General features: G+C 37.5%; 1 protein-coding gene across 3 annotated transcripts in view; it reads right to left on the bottom strand.

Moving 5' to 3' along the window:
- Nucleotides 1-20873, bottom strand: part of hectd4.L (HECT domain containing E3 ubiquitin protein ligase 4 L homeolog) — a 105339-nt gene that overhangs the window by 76335 nt on the left and 8131 nt on the right. For all 3 annotated transcript variants that reach the window (XR_001935798.2, XM_018263582.2, XM_018263569.2), the window contains exons 2-6: nucleotides 11487-12001; nucleotides 8071-8160; nucleotides 6739-6869; nucleotides 6018-6126; nucleotides 3365-3503 (exon numbers count right to left, since the gene is read on the bottom strand). Coding sequence is in view for 2 of the 3 variants with exons in the window: in XM_018263582.2 (XP_018119071.1) it covers nucleotides 3365-3503; nucleotides 6018-6126; nucleotides 6739-6869; nucleotides 8071-8160; nucleotides 11487-12001 (984 nt within the window). In the remaining variant the exon portion in view is untranslated. The remainder of the gene's footprint in view (nucleotides 1-3364; nucleotides 3504-6017; nucleotides 6127-6738; nucleotides 6870-8070; nucleotides 8161-11486; nucleotides 12002-20873) is intronic.

A 20873-nucleotide genomic window follows, 5' to 3' on the forward strand; every position in this document is an offset into this window, starting at 1 on the left:
AGAAAACTCTGTACTGGCACCCTAATGAGTGGATCACTGGCCAACATGCCAACACATGTAGTATGCCAAAAAGCCCAATAAAGACACTAATCTGATCTTTTGCCAGTCTCATAAGAAAATGGAGCTTTTAGAAGAGCCATGATGCTTCTTTAGCCAATGACTTCTATTAAACATGGAACGGTTACTGACATTGGCAGTGGTGTAACAAGTGGGCACTGTTGGGAAGGGTCCCAGCACACAAGCTGCTCCTGCCCGCACAACCCCGCCCCCCCTCCCGCCACCTGCTCGCAAAAATTTAAAGGAGAAGCGTCTGGTGAGGGGGGAGTTTCAAACTACAGAGAAAATCAACCCAGCAGTCCAGGCCCCCCTTTTCCCTGACCCCATGTGATGGAGGGGTCTGCTTCCTCTATAGTTACTCCACTGGTGATGAGTGGGTGCAGTCATTCAAGCTGAATATGGCAAAAAGACACGTTTACATAGCAGATAACAGTTAGGGGCATATTTATCAAGGGGTCGAATTTCGAATTGAAAAAACTTCGAAATTGGAATTCAAAAAGATCAACTGAAATTAAGTCAAACTTTTTTTTGGTCAAATAGGTCTGTTTTCGATCAAATAGGTCCGTATTTGACCAACTTCGAATCATGTGAATCAAAGGAATAGTGCATTCTATCAAATTCGATTAGAGGTTTTTCCCAAAAAAAACTTGGATTTTTCAAAGTCCACCAATTGACTCCAAGTAGGTTCTAGGAGGTCCCCCATATGCTAAAACAGCAATTTGTCCGGTTTTAGATGGCGAATGGTTGAAGTTGAATTTTTAAATAGACAGTACATAATAAATTTTGATATTCGAATTTTCGTTTTTTGTTTTTTTTCAAATTCGAATCAAATTTGGACTATTCCCTAGTCGAAGTACACAAATAGCACAGAATTCAAATTTTTTTCATTCGAAAATCCAACTCGACCTTTGATAAATCTGCCCCATAAGCTCTGTATAATATAAGACTCTTACACAAAAGATAAACAGAGGTCAAATACCTTCATGGCTCTTTATAGGACTATAGAATGAAAGCATCTCTCAAATAAAATAGGATATTTGTTGTCAAGAAATAGCTTCTATGTTGATGCTTTACGTGCAAAAAAAACAAACACTTTTTGATGTTGATGGTCCTTTTAAACTAGCGTGACCCTTTCACTTTCCTGCAAAAACTGGCAATGCCAGAACATTTTGGTCAAAACTAGCTAAAACCTTCTGCAATAAGTTTAATCTATAAAAACCCGTTTCATGGTTACCACTTCTAACCAAGATTTTATGTTACAAAGTAGCTCATGGATGGTTTTTACTGGAATTACAGTGTGAATTTTTTATGCAAATAAAAGTTCCGAAAATACAGATGCAGTGCTAACGAGATTCTGAATCTTGCTATATTTGGGTATGTTAGAGGTCAGAGATCTGTATGATATGCACAGGGCTCCATTGTCTATTTCTGACTTAATATCCCCTCATGAAATATATCTTTGTGCTCTTGGACACAGCTCAAGCAGCATCTGTTGTTGCAACGGAGATATTGTGAGAGTGTGAATAATTTATGACAATCATGGGAATCCACAGTGTAAATTAATGTACACCACTAAGTATAAGGAGATCACCAATCTAACACCATGCTTTTGATCATTTACATACAGCACATAACATCTGTGTTCAACATGAGTAAGGCACTATTGCTTAATTTAAAATTTGTGCACACTTTAATACTGTATGTATGAAAAGAGGATTTTGTGAACCTTTTTACAAGGCCCACTCTGCTTTCCAATGCATGTTAGACCACCAGGCTGTATATGGAGCTCCTCACTCTCAGCTGTCTATGAACATAATAAAAATGTTATTTATACAGGGGAATAAACAGAAAGGGACTGTTTCCCTACAGTGATTCTACAGCATTGAGAAGGAGGAATCAAACAATTTACAGCTGAAATACTATATTGTAGATATTTTGTGCTGTGCATTGTTCTTGTTCTAAACCTTTTCTAAATATAACGTTTTCATAAACTATCATATTTTAAAACGTTAAAAATAGATTGGTTTCCTTAGCCTTTCAAACTGTTCTTACCTTACATTCTATGTTAATTACTCAATTTAAGGGCTGAAAAATTCTGGGTTCGTCTTGCTACTACAGTTAAAATACAAACTAGGTGAAATGGCACTCAAGAGCGTTCTTAGGTTTTTACTTACTGATTTTTCCTCGTATTAAAACATATTATTTTCAGCCAATTCTGGTGTTAAAATGTGGCCGCTCCCTACAACTGCAGCAGCTACCTTGTAGGGCTGCCACCCACACATGCCAAATAATCACATCAACACAAGTCTTAACAGGGGAAGCTTAAATTTACTGCAATACATTTTAAAAAAGAAAACATTTGGAGATAATCTCAAGTGTTTACAAGATAAACTTGTTTGCTGGGATTATGGATGAAGTAATATGGGAAAGAAGACAAAGTAAACCTTTTAAAAAGTTTTTGTTCAACATGCATTTCAGGAAACACTATCAGTATACCATTCCATCAAAGATAAAAATAAGCTCTGTAACAGTACAGTAGGATAATTATATTACTTTATGGTTCAGCAAAGTGACATTTTTACACTGCTAATACAACACCAGACTCAGCAATGTTTGAGGTCTATTCCACTCTGCAGCGTATCTATATTCAACCCACATGGGTTCCTTTAAGTTAATAATATCCTGCTACGTCTGAGGCATTAACTGCAGAAAATTAGCCACATAAAGCTGTGCTATTACTGGGAATCTGCTGCTTGAAAGGTAAACTCTTCTTTATGTACAATGAAAAAAAATTCCTTTAACTTTTCTTACACATAGAAATATAATATTCTTTGCAGAAGAAAATACTTTTAGGGTTGTGTAGATTATGTACTTGTTATTTAAGGCAAAACTTGTGAAAACATATAATTCACCAATAGGGTTGCCACCTTTTTTGGAAAAAAATACCGGCCTTTATCTTTTTTCCCTAATAATAACATTAGGATCAACCATCATTCTTACCAGCCAGGCCAGTAAAATACCTATTCACCAACTGTATGCTTTTATTCCTTGAAAAGAATGAAAGACTTTAATGGTGTATTATATTCTTCATATACTTCAATAAAACAGCATCACATATTGCTATTAATATTTGAAGCTGTTTTATGAAGGTGTCTAGAGAATTTCCTAGTAGCCCCTCCTACAATTAAAATATGAAGAGAACAAATTTTCTATATCAAATAAAATACGCTGTTCAAGCTCTATATTAATTTTTCTGCAATTTAACTACAATCTATATTGCTTCACAATGCACAGTCCATATATTTACCTGAAGCGTGTATTGGTCAATTAACTGGAAAAGATATTGAGGTTTGTTATCAAATGATGCCGGCCTGTGAAGTATCTTCCCGCTTCCATAAGCGATCCAGCCAGCTTCTAGTTCCTCATTTCGAGAATAAACAAAACCTCTACAAGAAAAAACATTGAAATTTTTTTTTAAAAAACCTCACTGGTTTTAAACTTCAAAGTGGTTTAAGAGTGATAAAAATTATTTTCGCATATTTTTAAAGTGCCAAAAAGACATTTCTCTGAAGGGTCTAGTGGCCTAGGATACTGATTTTTACCATATTTACACAGTAAACATCCCCAAAACACTCATATGGACTATTACAAAGCATACTCTAGCTATACACAAACCTCAAACATTAACAAATCACAACACACTTCCAAACATACCTACATAATATATACATATATACATAACATAGTCCTTCTCTCTCCATAGGTCCTGCTATACCCATTTGCTCAATTTGCTGTGGACATCAGCATGTCAGTGTTCCTCAACACGGATGCAGGATTCAAAAGCCATAATCTCATCTGAAACTCGCAATAAATGATGGCAAGCAGTCTGAGCATTTCTATGAGGAAGTCTCACATCAGGCTCAAGTCTAAAGGCAAGATCAATTGAGGCATTTTCTCTACAGCATCTAAACAAAGATGTCCTCTACAAATAAAAAAAATAAAAAGACTTAAATAAATTTATTTGGAGGAATCACCCCCCTAAAGTTAAAACCAATATACTATCTAGAAACAAGGGGCAAGGAGGCCTAGCACTCCCAGATTGTGTCAGGTATCTGAAAGCAGCAATACTCGCTAGAATAATGAACTGGTCCCATCAGCAGGACAATCTACAGCTACTCACCTGCTGCAACTACCCTGGATAGATAAGATTCACTGCAGAATATTACACAACTCTCACCCTTTATTCAAACACACATTGGAAACCTGGGACTCCAAATTTACATCTTCCCCCTCACTGTTTACCCCTATAACTAATAATCCGGCTTTCCCTCCAACACTCAATCCTAATGCCTTTAAAGAATGGTTAGTAGATGGTCATTTACAATTTATCCATGTAATTCAAAAAGGACAACTAGCAGAGTTAGAACTGCTTAGATGATCGAAACCAACCAGCGCTCGCTCAGATTTTCAATAATATCAACTCAAATACTTTTACAAATATAATATGGAAGCAGTGTAAAACTCAGGAGACAGCTAAAATCATTTGAGAGCTTATGCAACAGCCTTACTCCTTCAAAATATGTGATATCCCTCCTATACAACGTACAAAGCCCTAGGGGCGAAATAAAGCATTTGCCCTTTATCAAATCATGGCAACCTGATCTTGGAGTAGACATTTCATAAGAAGGACATAGGAAGGGGATGGCTAACCTACTGTTCAGCTCTAGGTGCTGCAAAATTCAAAAATTAAACTATAAGTTACTAAGTAGATGGTATTATACCCCACATAAACTAAAACAGATATATGGTATAGCAAGCGATGCATGCTGAAGATGCAAATCTGGGATTGGCACACTCCTTCATATTTTTTGGGAGTGTCCCCTTCTCACAAACTACTGGTCAACAATCTTGGGGATGTGCTCGCAGAAAGTGGGCCGGGTAATATTAGATTGCCCCGCACGGATTCTCCTGTTTTGGGAAGGAGATACTCCAAGGTGGGCTCACTAATAGGGTTGCCACCTGGCCGGTATTTTACCGGCCTGGCCTGTAAAAATGATTGATTATCCCAATGTTATTAATAAGAAAAAAAGCATAAATATATAGGAAGGCCGGTATTTTTTTTCCAGAAAAGGTGGCAACCCTACTCACTTATCCCTCCTTGGGGCTATTGGTAGAACACCCCTTCTATTGAACTGTAGTATAACCTTTTATATGATACTCAGCATAGCCGTGCTAATATGTTTGAATTGTCATGAAGATACATCCAACCAGTGCTATGTAATATTATTGCTTTCCCTTCTCCCCCTTCCCTCTTTCTTTCTGTACCCCTCTATCCCATATATCTGTTTAAATACTCAATAAAAATCTATAATACGAAAAAAAGGACCTAAATGTCTGGATCTCCTTGTAATGTTGATGCCTAAAAATTCAGTTAAAGTGTGTGACTTGCAGAATTAAATGTTAGTTGCCGATAACACTAATGAGCCAATGGCAAATAGCCTCCTAATACAAAAGTAATGTCCAAAAGACACGGTTCTACACACTGTGCAGTGGAGCTATAACACTGTAGGTCTTGTATCTCTGATTCGCTTCCCTCATTATTCCCCTCTGTACAAGTCCCCTTTTAACAAAAGCTGTGAATAAAAATCTTTTCAAATAATGTGTCTGTGCAGCTCTTATTTTTCATGTTATTATAAACCACTAATCCTCTATGGAGATGCTACTAAAATGTACTTGCAATGCAGCATCACTAACAAATATCTGAAAACTTTATGAAACAACAGTATGAAAGAAAGATTAGTAAGCATCCCTATACATCACTGATGATGAGCTGTTGTTTTTCTGCAGGACTTTAGGGGATTGCAGTAAAATAGAAAATAAGAACACACACTTAATACAATTGCTTCTGTTAGTATGATTTAGATAGTTTGCATTGACTCAGTACATTCTCAAACACTTACCGTAAAGTGCCATGCAGCCCAGACCCTACTTTGCTTAATCCTCTGCCCACAGAGTTAGTGGTGTACAGATAAAGCCCATCGCATGCTAGACAGCGACCCAAGTCTGCATCTGAAATACCAAAAAATATTTCAGGTGAAATTTTAGTACAGTACAAGGAAAATGTGTCATCTCCCTGTCAAGTTCTGGGAAATATTTGGGAGTTACCATTCCAGAATATTTAGAAAGTCATAGATTACACTGCCTCTATTACATTCACATCTTAAAGTGATACTGACACTAACATTTTTTTTACATTAAAAGTTACCTATAGGTCATGTTGATTGTTTTTCGCTGATAGTTCTGCTTTTGTAAGTAATTGTCACTTGAAGTTCCTAAACCTGACTGTTTTGCCAACCTGACTGTCCCTTAACCTGTCAGTTTTTAATGCTAAAAACTACTGCTGCACAAATATGGCAGCCCCCACATAGTGGAACAGGGTAGTAAGAAAGGTAATGTGAAAGTATCAGGCAAATACTTTTATGGCAAAATTATAAATAGTATTCAAAGACTATGTTATGATAGATAATAAAAAAGGTTATTTTCTGATGTCGGTATCGCTACTCACATTTCACAAAACTATTAAGGAATGTCTTGTATTAAGAAATTATTAGGGATGAGTCATTCCGCTCTATGGAGGAGTGTTACCTTATATTTGTCATTTACTACAAGTCATTACTGTACCTTTGTTCTCATTGTTTGAACCACTGATCCCATCAGGAGCTGGAAGCATATCCTCAAAACCCCAGGATACAATGTGTTTGCTTCCCAGTAAACAAGACAGGGAACCCGGTCCACCTTCTAAAAGCAGCAACCTAAAACAAAACACATAGACAGAGGTGAATGGTTTATTAATGTATCTGTGTCCCAGTCAATATGCTAGTTTTCAGAATATTCACCAAGGATACTTCTTACATAGATCCAAAGCATTAGCATGTATTTTAAAGTTATCGGCACATAACAGCACACATCCAAGTGTAGGGATATAACTACAGAAAATGCATTTTAAATATATGAATGACTACAAAGCAATTATTAGGGATTCAACACTAATAATTTATTATGCTGGCCATACAGGGTGGATTACTGCATATCAGACCAGCTGTATCATGTGGCCCATCGTAGCCCATAATAAATCTGCAGTGACTCAATGTATCGGTTCATTGGTCAACAGTATGGATTATCAGATGTTTCTATGTTTTTACAGACTAGAGAGTGACTCTTATGCATACACTAAATTGGATAATGAGCTGGTCTTGTTTTCCACTTCGCGTTAGTTGGTTGGCTAAATAAGAAGCTAAAATAGGAAGTTAAATAAAAGCTCTTCTATAAAAGTTCTCTGCAGCCATTATGACTATTAAAGGAGAACTAATGCTAAACTAAAGTAGTTGGCTAGAAATGTTGTACATTATATTTTGGGCTTCTGTACCAGCCTAAGGCAACCACAGCCCTTTATCAGTAAAGATCTATGCCTCCAAAGATGCCTCAGTAGCTCCCCATCTTCTCTTCTGCTCATTCATTGCACATGCTCTGTGCTGCTGTCACTTACTGAGCTTAGGGACCCACTCACAATATAATGTATTTACAGAATAGAAATGTCACAATATAAGGTTGATTCGTAATTAATACAGATAATTACTACATGTCAGAATATAATAACCAGCCTTCTAGCATCAGCTTATAATACAGACAAACCTAATTTTCTGCTTGTAAATTTGCAACGACCCATAAGCTTAGCTTCTCAACAGCTGCTCAGAGCCCACTGAGCATGTGAGTGTCACAGACACTTTACAAGATGGTGACCCCCTGTGACAAGTTTGAAGTCCTGGATCATTGCTGCTATTGAGAAGCTGAAACTTAAGGCTGGTGCAATAAGTCCTCCTCACTGTCTTGTTTAGTCTCTATGCTAATTGTTAAGCAACCGTATGCACAGTGCTGCAGATTATATAAGTATCAAATAATTTAATATTACTATTTACATATCCAGTATAAAAAATACACAAAAGATTTACTTACCTATACAACACATCTGCCACAGGAAGGGATCCTAGATCGGTCTGTTTTTGCAGCAAGTGTACAGTGTGAATAAATGTTTTTAATGATCCCCTGTAAAGATAGGAACAGGAGATACATAAGTACCATGCACAAATAATGTAGATGGTATTGAAAGCTTGAACCAACATTGAATACAGACAAATTGATTCACTAGTGACTATTCTTTCACTGTGCCTCGGATAAAAAGTGGATAGCTATGAGGTATACGTGATATAATCAAATTCAGCAAGCACACCTAGGTCCTTAAAATATGATCCTTATATTAGGATATCAATTTCTACAAAGGCAAAATGTATTGTTGAGGTTAAAGCTGACCATGTCACACACAAGACTTCAGCATCTTGGGTATTTAAAATAAGCTCTTCCTGTAGTTGCATATCATTAACCCACAGTACATAATATATATATTACCTCCTATTCTAGATATACTTCCATTCATAACTTTCTAAAGAAATGACTGTCTACGATTATTGTTCTTCCTTGCTGCTGCCTTGCCACATCTGAAAAGATGAAGGGACACTACTATCTAATAAAGCGATTTCTTTAATTAATGGCCTGCAGTAAAATGCTTTCTTATCTCCCTTAAGCTGCACTGTTTAATAACAAAGTGGAGACATTTCAGTCCGCTGACTGTTTAAACCATGCTGGAATCCTTTATATATTGAAATCTGAGCAATTTGTTTAAAAAAAAAATTACACACACACACACACGTATATATAAAAAAAAATACAAAAACAGCTTTTATTTATGAAATATTACTTTCAGGCACAAACACTGGCCTGCCATTGTCCTGCATCAGTAGCTGTGCACAAACACGAATACTCAATAGTCAACTGGACATGGTAAAACATCACACACTTTCATGTACAGTGATATTCCACATACTGTGACACACTTCACTTTTATTCCTATCCTCCCCCCTTATCAAGCAAATATCATGCTCCAGCAGATTCAGACCACTGCTGTAATATAATTAAATACAAGCTAACACTCTTTTCTGGCAAATACCAATGACACCAAGACTAATGACAGTCTTCAGCAAACACCACTACTACAAATGGCCAATTTTACACTTAGTTAAAGCTGTATTAGGACATAGGTTCCCATGATTGAAGATATTAGGTGACAAACTGGGGCATTTGCCACTAGTAATACATTATTGAGAAAGCATTCAAGCATTACTATCTGTACCAGCGCGTCATGCCTTCTATTTGAACCTTGCCAGGCAAGAAATGTGGATTCACATAGGTCTTTTTGTGAAAACAGCAACTTGTGATGTGGCTATTTGATAAATAGGGGTAGGCAGAAGAGGCAGGGGTAGGCAGAAGAGGCAGGGGTAGGCAGAAGAGGCAGGGGTAGGCAGAAGAGGCAGGGGTAGGCAGAAGAGGTGGGGTAGGCAGAAGAGGTAGCGGCAGGCAGAAAAAGGTAGCGGCAGGCAGACGAGGTAGCGGCAGGCAGAAGAAGTAGGGGCAGGCAGAAGAGGTAGGGGTAGGCAGAAGAGGTAGGGGTAGGCAGAAGAGGTAAGAGTAGAAAGAATATGTAGTGGTAGGCAGCAGAGGTAGGAGTAGGCAGAATAGGCATGTGCCTAGGGAGCACATTTAAGAGGGTGCCAGGCAAGTACCTTTTCTGTCTGGCTGCCCCATGTCTATTGTTCTCCTGGAGAAGATTTTCTAACACCTAGTTCACTGGCACATCACTTATCCCTTGCCCACCTGCCGGATTTCACTGCGGGAGCGTACGTGCACTCGCACACGCAGAGGGGGGGGCACAGTATTATAATCGTAAATTGCCTTGGGCACGCTGATTATAGAGTAAAAGTATACCCCTTTTTCAACATTCGATCAGTTACTAGGGTTAGTGCTAAACAAACTCTTTGTCTATTTAATTAGAAAATATCTATGGTGTTTGTTATTTATCGTTCTAAACAAGGCAACATTTGGGAATGAAACACATGCCACATTCTACTTCCTGATTGCAAAGAGCAAAGTCTGACAAACTAGCGTTCTGTATAATGAACTGCTTATTTGCTCTAAGGGAACAGGAAGTACAAATGTGGCTTCAGCTTCATTCTCCAAATCTGTCATGTTTAGAGTAATATCAGAGCAAAATACTAGAGCAATGTATGCAACATTTGTTCTGCTGCTCATCAGTTTATAATGTAAACTTATTTGGTTAGGATACATTGATTGTACATACTCATTTACAGAGATAACTACTCAAGAAAGCTGCAAATAATAATTTGAAAACCAAAAAAATTGTTCCAGGAATACATTTCACATCACCATACTACACGTATCACATATAGTGATAAAACTAAAAGAGTGATAAGTTAATAAGCAAATGAGGGAAATAAAAAAAAAGATGTTAGTTCAAAGGGAAAAAAAGCTTGACTGAAAGAATGTAAATTATACAGTGCAGGTTGTCAGAGATCCAACTGCCAACGCTGCAGGATCTTGGCTGTAACCTGCGGCACTGCAAAGATCACAGAGCCTCTGAAATGGAGGGGATAAGGTAATGTAAAATAATGGTGTGAAAATACATACCGTATAAATTACACCCCTTTTAACTTTTTAAAGGGTTCTTTCCACTGATTTTAGGAATGGTGATGGAGGGCGTTAAATTAGGAGTAAGGAAAACACACAGTTTGATAAATACTACTTAACCAATTTTTTGACCGTAAGCAATTAGTTGAATATATAGGAAATGGTGGAGTCCAGAAAAGGTGCTTATATTGTAGTTATTAGTATGAAGAGTGGTCACTGCAGGATCCAGGATGGAAATAGGATTTGTAATGGAGGGATGGAGAAATTATCCTCTTCATCCCTAGTGAAAATGTATTATTTTCTTTAGAAAATGAACTGGATATCAAAATTCTTTTAAACAAGATGGTTTAGAACCCTTTTTCAAATGTTAAATCTGAGGAATCACATAACATGTAAGAGGAGCTTGTTTCTAAATAGTCTTGAACATGATGAGAGCAGAATGTACCATTTTCCGGTGTTCTTATTTGAAAACTAAGAAATACATTTCCAAAATGTACGTAATACAACATAATATATGCACATTTATTGTGTTTCTCTGCAAGAAGCTATTATGATTTCCATATTACTCCATAAAAAATGACGTTGGCCATATTAAATAAAATATTACTTGCTATTTCAATTATGCTTAAGTTCTGTGAAAAATATTTTATGGTAACAGTCATTTTATTATGAAAATGGTGTTATAGCTTGAATGTATCTGTACTTAAAACTGTATTTACCTTTTTCAAATTCATCACTAAGACACTGACATTTGTTAGGTACAACTTACCACTTGCATAAATCAAAGCAAAGTTTAAATTAAACATTTTTGTTCCTTGTTACCATAAACTCACCTAGCACAAGCTAAGGCAACCAAAGCAGCAGCAGAATTTTCCTTTTGCTTGAAGGAGATTTCTTGGCCCACATTTGGGGTGTCTTCTAACCAGGAACACAGTAAGGACTCTATTCCATTCAGGCAGTCAGCTGGTTCTTTAGTCAAGCTCAGAGGTTGGCAGTCCCGAAGGCAATTTAAAAGCACCTCAGCTGTCAAGTTACAAAGTGAAGGGTCTGTTTTACTTTGGGACTGGATAAGCGGGAACACCAGTAAAAGCCCCATTCGAGATGTAAACGGAGCCTGTTCTGGCTGTTGCAACAAGCCCTGCCGCTTAAGCAGGGCCAAGGTTTCCTCATCAGCTCCATCTCTTTCATGTTGCTCCTCAAGAGCCAGCTGGCGTTGGGCATTCCATAACCCACGTAATGCATTCAAGCGGTATTCCAGCAATCGTGCATAAGCATTGCTCTGGTTTCCACATACTGAACGTAAATGCTCTGCTATCTCAGTGGGGTTCTTGGTCTCAAAAGTCAATATCTAAATAAAGAACAGTAAAAAAAAAAAAGTTTAAAATGACAAAGCTAACAATTAAATTGCAAGTTAAAGGGGAACGGTCACCTTAAGAAATAATTCCAAATCCTATGTTATAATGTTAGTGAAGCAAAAGAAATTTCACTTACACTATAAAATTATTGAAACCTTGTGTTTTTTAATCTTGGAATTCACAATCACACCAGACAGGCAGGTGCCATTTTGTAGACACTGTTATTAAGGTAAGCTCTGCATTGTGCCAAAATTTTGTTTATGTGCCAGAATGGGGGACCTGATACCCCTGCCCATACACTGGCTACACAATTATATGGTTAGGAGGGCGGGGGAATGTGGGAGCTGCAGTGAAATTTAGGAAGTGCTGAATGGAAAGTGAAAGCAATTGCCTGCCCCGCCCCTATGCCTTAGGCATAAAGGAGGGGCAGGCAATATATGATTGACAGCCAAGACTTTTAACTGGTATGGATGTTTTAATATCATTTTGGTTTCATTTTTATTATACAGCTTTTTACGTCTGGGTGACAGGTCCCCTTTAAGCTAATGGCGCTAAAACCATTGATAAGCGGTGAACCCGAAAAAGGATTTATAATGCAGACATTGGTGTTTCTTAAAAAAATAATGGCTCATACAGTGTTTCTCCACCAGCTTAGTTCACTCAGGAACACCTGATGCCCCCACTCTGTTCCTCCTTTGACCAGAACACAAACCGCTTATCACCAATAATACTCTTCTCTGTGGAACTGTTGGGTAGTTAACATCTGTATTTCTTCTTCCCTCATTGAGGAATCATGCAAAATTTGCTGTTATATAATTACTCAGGAGCCACACATCACTAACTCTTGGTTTGTGTGTAATTTTTGTAATTCCAGATCACTGGACCACTACCAATCACATGATCTCCCTACCCAGTAAAAGAATAGAAGATCAAAAAGTTATATTTCCTTGAAAATCCCCCTGGTCCCCCTAATGGACCATATAGATCACATGATCTCACTACTCAGTGAGGAAATAGAAGATCAAGAAACAGATTTTGACAATTTCTCTTGATGTATCCATGTCAGGCAAGTCAACGTGCTTGTTAAAAGATACTAAAGTACCTATTTAGTCTAGTCTGCTCAGCGCACATTTCAACAATGATGGCTCATAAACCACTTATTATTATCAATACATATTGGATAAGATTTCCACATCGTCACTATCCATTAACTATGTCAATAATTAAATAAAATCTCAAATATTTACCAGTATTCTTTGTTTTAATGCCAAACAATGATATCAAAGGGAATTATTTAAAAAACAAACAAACAGGGATATCTATATTTCTAGGGACCTGTAAAAGTGGTGGTGAGCACTCAGATGAGCGTCTAGCTTTGATTGACTCATGCTATTTTTATATTCTGCAGCACATTGACATTTTTATCTTTCAAAACTTCAGCTATAGGTGGTTTAGTCATTCTTTCAGAATTATTTCTCTGCAAACAGCCACACCAACACTCAATTATCTATATACTGGAAAAAGCTTTGCCCTTGAATGCACAAATCTTATGTGGGGTGATACGAGGCAAAGTGGATAAACTCAAGGATGTACAGAGTGCTGTCATAGTATCATGAGACATGAGTAAACTGATATAAATTACTTCTCTCCAAGGCACTCTAGATACATGCAGATTTTAATTTTATAAAATGCACACTCAACTCATTCCGGATAATTTCATATTAATATTTACTAAAATAAATAAATATCTGCAAACTGGAGAGCTGCTGACTAAAAAAAGTTAATGACTCAAAAACCACAAATTATAAAAAATGAAAACCAGTTAACTCAAAGGTGAACAACCCCCTTTAAAAATACCAGGAGTCTATTTTCGCCACCCCATGTAACCTGCTTGGTGCTACTTGAGGAGAGTTTTTCAACTTGCCTCATTGGCCCAGTGACCCTGGACATTCTAAGCTGCAAGGCTGCATAGGATCAGTTAAGAATTCTATTGTCACAGTGAGGCTGGTACAACTGACATTACCATAGGAGAAGATGACTAGGATTGTCACAAGGAGTCCAATTGGTAATGCAGTTTCAAATACTGGTTTATTTGTTTCTCAACATATTTGTCTCTCAACACAGGTCATTGTGGTTGTCTGAATTCAAGTATTTCATGCAGTATATCATAATGATAATGCTATTCACCTATTTGTCCTATTTGGGGACACAGTGTTAAGAACACATTTTTGCCCATTGCATTTTACAATACTAAAAATAGTAAATATATTCTTTGCGTTGTTACCTTTTGAGCTACATTACAGAAAACATCCACAAAACTTTGCTAGAGCCACACATCCATTCCATTTAAAGGGGTGGTTCACCTCTAAGTTAACTTTTAGTATGATATAAAATGGCCAATTTAAAGCAACTTTTCAATTGGTCTTCATTATTTATTTTTTAATAGTTTTTGAATGATTTGCCTTCTTCTTCCGATTCTTTCAAGCCTTCAAACAGGGGCCACTGACCCCATCTAAAAACAAATGCTCTGTAAGGCTACACATGTATTGTTATTGTTACTTTTTATTACTTATTGTTATTGTTACTTTTTATTCTATTCAGGCCTATCATATTCACAATCCAGTTTCATATCAAAATCAATGCATGGTTGCTATGGTAATTTAAACCCTAGTAACCAGATTGCTGAAATTGCAAACTGGTGAGCTACTAAAAAAAAAGCTAAAGAACTCAAAAACCAAAAATAATAAAAAAAAAATGAAAACCAATTGCAAATTGTCTCAGAATATCATACTCTACGTCATACTTTCACAAGCTTTACAGGATGGCTCACTTTTGAAATTTACGAACAAGTATCTATAAAGTGCTGACATATTCAAAAGAAGCAACAGTCAATTGAATTCCAGATTATAAACCAGCAACATGAATTATTCATAATCATTGCATAAATGATCAGGGTGGTTTTCCTGTACCGTAAGAAAATTCCCATGGACAGGTTAACAAATTAGTCATTCAGAGAATAGGATGATGCAAGAACTAGTCAGAAAACATGTGAAATACTGTATATATCTACATCACACATCCAACTTGTTTTTACACCTTAGAAATTCCATTATGGCAGCTGTTTGAGCAGGGCCCTCTTCGCCCCTGTATCGTTGCATTTTAATCTGTACGTTTATACACCCTTTTATTGCACTGCGTTGGGGCATCCTTTATAAATAGGTGATAATAATAATACATAATAATAATAAAAATAATAATCAGCTTTTATATCTTTAATTAAGGTTTGCATGTTTTTAGTAGCCTTAAGACAATACCTAAAGACCCTTTATCCTGAAAACCACAGCTCCCATAACTGTACTGTAGTTTCAGGCTTATGGTATAATGATTATATATTTTAGCATTAGAATTAAAGGGCAACAATCATAGTAAAAAGTCTATTTTTTCTTAAAAAATGCCCCTTCATTTGTCATCCGCATGGGAGGGATCTCCTGGTGTAGATGACAGGGCCATACACATGCATGTGCACTCCATCTTGGAGACTGTACATAAAATTGGATTGATCTAATAATTTGGCCCTGGGCAAACAATTGTATCATAACAGGGGGCTAAGCAAACCGGTTAGAAAAGGGTTGCATCAATGGCCAACGCAGTTCTCTTCAGAGAGGATCCCCTGCAATATATAGTTGGCCAGGTCTTTGTTTTGGCATCATAAATTGGTCAACAAGTTGCCAAGTCAGCAGCAAATGCTACACAATGTCCCACAATGTATGGACACCTTTAACAGAAGAGCAATAAAAAAACAAATATTGCTTAAAGTGGACCTATCACCCAGACACAAAAATCTGTATAATAGAAGTCCTTTTCAAATTAAACATGAAATCCAATTTCTATTTTTTATTAATCATTTATAGCTGTTGTAAAGGCATTTAAAAATCTCAGCTGTCAATCAAATATTGTCTGCCCCTCCTCTATGCCTAAAGGTGGCCATACACGGGCCGATAAAAGCTGCCGACAGACTGTGTCGGCAGCTTATTGGCCCGTGTATGGGGGCCCCCGACGGGCTTCCCCGATCGAGATCTGGCCGAAAGTCGGCCAGATCTCGATCGGATGGGTTTAAAAATCCCGTCGGATTGCGGCCGCATCTGTTCGTTGATGCGGTCCCGCGATCCGACCGCCCGTTTGAGAATGCTAGGATCCGATCGTTGGGCCCTAGGGCCCACGATCGGATCTGTCCGATATTGCCCACCTCAAGGTGGGCATATCGGAGGGAGATCCGCTCGTTTGGCGACAACGCCAAACGAGCGGATCTATCCATGTATGGGGACCTTTAGGCATAAAGGCAGGCAGACAATTACTTTTATTTTCCATTCAGCACTTCCTAGAGGTCACTGCTCTCCACACATTCCCCCTCTCTCTCTCCACCATTTAATTGTGTAGCCAGGGGATGAACGTCGGGTCCCCCATTCTGGTGCACAAACAAGACTCTGAGATGATGCAAGGCTTGCCTTTATATCAGTGTCAACAAAATGGCTCCTGCCTGCTTGCTATAATTATGAATTCCCAAACTTAAGGAAAAGAGATTCAAATAATTTATATCGCGCAATTAAAGTTCATTTTGCTTGACTAATGTAATAAAATAGGATTTTGAATAATTTTTTTGGGTGATGGGCCCCCATTAAGGCTGTGGATATAGTGCATTTATAAAGTCACTTTAATCATGCAAAGATCAAAACACCCATCTGTTACTACTTCCTGTCTTGATGTATCGGAAATGTGGTGCCTAAAGCAGACAGATGAGCCCCCCATGTCAGAACCCCCTCATGTCAGTTGTTAATGGTCTAGGCTTATTGGTTTTAGCCTAGAACAGTCCTTTCAAAACCTATTATTACATGAATTGCTCATTTCTAGTGGCAGCTCTTAATGCTGTGAACTGAATGGTTTGATAAAGCCATGTCACTTTCACCTATTTTTAGTCAAAAAAACGGTTTTGCTTTCAATAGCAGAATACAAACAGTCTGGGTTATTAGAAACACTTGTTTGCTAGAAAAGATCAAGTGTTAACTTGGCAATAATGAGCATCCTTACCAACAAGGTGACAAGCTCTGTAGCTGTGAAAGATAAAAATAATTAGTGTCGACCTATTGCTGGATAACCAATTATCAAAAGGTGTCTCATGCTGGAGGAAAGCCTAAGCTGACAAACAGTATAGATAGAAATAATAAAAATGTATGGGCAAATGAGGTGCAGACAGTGGCGTAACTACAGAGGAAGTAGAACCCACGGCTGTAGGCCCCCACTTGCTGTTTTTGCATGTCACTGGTAACACACAATTTCACCAGAGGACCCAGAAAAAATATTTTGGTGGGGGCTCAGCCCCTCAAAGTTTCATCACTATATAGGGAATAATGAACTGTAAAATCTGAGGATCTAAGGAATTCTATGACCTGCTTTTATACAGATTATGGAACTCCTCTGTGACTTCTAATATAATATACTCATGTTATAATACACATTTAATTGGGTCATGTAAAAAAATTACATCATCAAGCACTAACTGCTGACATCACTAAGCACCATTTATAAGGATATATTTTTAGATATTGCTGTATTAAAGGTATATACAGGGCATACAAATAACAGCAAGCACACATATAGAGGCATAGCAATATTTCACTCAGATTAGACCTTGATAGGGTTACCATTTAATTTCTAGTAAATGCAAATGGCAGTCAATACAGGGTCAGCTATAATTCTTCCTAGTGAACCTAGGTGGCAAGATCTTCTCAACACCACTTAAATGTTACTTGATGCTACAGGGTCGCAAACAGAAATCCAATCGTCCCTCCATGGGCCAGTACTTGCAAACCATTTGGTGACCACCATGACTTACTAAACAGCATTTAAGCATGCTTTTTAGGAAATAATAATGAAGGCTTGTCCTTGCAGCTAATCTTTGTCTGCATGTGACTTCTAGGGATAAATGTTCTCAATTTGATCAGAATGTATACTTTCATTTTTTTGTGTGGGATTGAGGGGGGGATATTTTATTTCTTTGGCTCTAAAATAGATGGTAAATCACTGTTTGCAGATTTAAATCTAAATATGGTGAGAGAATATGGTGAGAGAAAAACCACCGTTCAAATATAATATTGTGTGCTCTTAAAAATAACCTTGCAATGCAACTAATGAATTGAAAAAGTGGCATGCAGAAGACTGCCGTTAATTATCTGTATTATAAAAGGATGAAACCTTATTCATTGTGAGTATGGGTACAGGATGTCCTATTTTCCCTGCTTGTTATGGAAATCCTTTGAAATATTAGTGACAGCAGAAAAAGCGATCTTTTTAAAACTATGCTCTTGCTCCTCAATACTGAATCTCGGTTTCCTTAAGCTTACAATAAAAATGTAATTTGCAATAAACAGTGGGAAAGAACAACCCTTAAAAGGGAAATATAACCCTCTGGTTGACATGAGTTCATTATACAGGCTTTGTGTTGGACACATTCTGCCCATACCTAAACACAGTGCATTTGATGACAGTTAAGTCATACATATTAATATATAAAACAAATTCCTTGCCATAGTGGGCCCTTAAATCGCTGCAGAGGAAGTACTCAAATTGCGTAATTTCACAAGAATTATGTACTAAGGCATTTTGTGTAATTTAAGCATTTTCAGCACCCACTACAGCAAGAAATTTTCTGCCATTTTGCAGCCACAACAAAATGTGGGAAATATGAGGACATGTCACTGCCCAAAAATGAATCCTCATAGTTTTTTATTGCTGGGGTAATAGACTAACAACCAAATTCCGTATTCTTGGATTTTTTTAGCTGCAGACAAAAAAAGGGCTGAATATAAACACAAATAATTCAAAATCAATATTATATAAATATTGAAGATGAATTAAAAAATTGTATAAAATAGGTTCTTCTATAGCAGTGATCCCAAACCAGTGGCTCACGAGCAACATGCTGTTCATTACCCCTTGGATGTTGCTCTCACTGGCCTCAAAGCAGGTGCTTTTTTTGAATTTCTGGTTTGGAGGTTAAAAAAAAAACCATGTGTGCTGCCAAACAAAACCTCCTGTAGGATGCCAGTCTACATATGGGTTAGAAATAGCCAATAACAGCCCTTATTTGTCATCCACAGGGACTTCTGTGTTTCATGCTTGCTTTGCTCCCCAACTCCTTCTACATTTAAATGTGGCTCACAGAAAAAGGGCTTGAAGTGATACTGACACTAAAAAATTAATTTTAGCATATGAATGTACATTAAATGTTGTTACCTATAGGTCATATTGATCATTTTTTTTTGTTTTTGTATATAATTGTTAGTTGAAGTTCCTAAGCCTGACTCTCTGACACTCTGACTTTGCCAACCAGACTGTCCCATCTCAGCCTGTTAGTTACAGTTTCTAATGCTAACGGAATCCTGCTGCACAAATATGGCATCCCCCTCATACAGGAACATGGTGGATCAGACAGGTAATGTAAAAGCATCATGCAAATACTTTATGGCAAAGTTAGAAGTAGTTTGCAAAGCCAATATTATAATAGATGTAAAAAAAAGTTTAATTTCAGGTGTCAGTATCTCTTTAAGGACCTCTGTTCTATAGCATACTAAACTTTTGTATGAAGGAAAAAAGTTGTCTCCACTCACTCCTCATTCCAGTATTACACAATGAGATTTGCAGTACTGAATCCAAGACAAAGGGCTTGGTCCCAGGTTACTGATGGTTGCCAATGACACTGTGAAATACACCCACAAGTCTTGGCTGGTTTCTGGATGAGCAGATAGCCAACCATCTACTGAGAACAGTGTAAGCATTCGCACATAAACATGCAATCAGCTCAAGTCTAATATTCAGTGGACTCTAATTTGTGGATATTTCACTCAGATTGCATCTTAGATGGAATAGAACAGAAAGCTGTATCCCTGATCTGATCCGACACACATTCATGCTATATTTTATGTATTTTATGTAATAATTGCAGCAATTTGATCTATTCTCACCCCAGCGCCCATTTTCTCTTATTATGGAAAGCAAGCTTGTTCAGGTGTAGACTGTATACTGTCCCATTAAAGGGGTTGTTCACTTTAAAACACTTTCTCCAGTTCAGTTGGATTCAGATAGTTTACCAGAAATAAAGACTTTTTCGAATTTCTTTCTATTCCTGTAAACTATTCTTTCTGATTTGCATTACAAGGCAGCTGTTAGAATTGATACAATAGTTACTAATACTCAAGCGATGAAAATGTATCAACCACACGTTGCAAAATTATAACAGTTTAGATTCTGCATGTGAATTACAGAGCTGCCAAAGACAGGAACATTAAACTTAGAATTTAAAAACTGTAAAAAATAAAAAATGGAAATTAATTGAAAAAAGTCTTTATTTCTGGGGAACAATCTGAAAACTGAACTGAAAAAAAGTGTTTGGAAGGCAAACAATCCCTTTAACACTGCCTAATGCATTAGCCTAAAGGAAAAATAGAAACATGGTAAATAGATAGGCTGTGCAAAAAATGTTTCTAATAAATTAGTTAGCCAATTAAGTCTGGAGTGAGCAGATGTCTAAGGGCTCTTACACACGGCCGTTCCGACCTGCGCTCCCCTGCGTTCCGTTTTTTGGCGTTCAGCCGCAGGGGAGCGCAGGAATAGACGCAAGTCATGATTTGAAATGGGGCTGTACTCACGAAGGCGCGTGTAGGCGCCGAACGCAGGAAAAATGCAGCATGTTGCGTCTGAACCTGCGTTCGGCGCCTACACACGCCTTCGTGAGTACAGCCCCATTTCAAATCATGACTTGTGTCTATTCCTGCGCTCCCCTGCGGCTTAACGCCAAAAAACGGAACGCAG

Source organism: Xenopus laevis, chromosome 1L (genome assembly GCF_017654675.1).
Source record: "Xenopus laevis strain J_2021 chromosome 1L, Xenopus_laevis_v10.1, whole genome shotgun sequence".
NCBI lineage: Eukaryota > Metazoa > Chordata > Amphibia > Anura > Pipidae > Xenopus > Xenopus laevis.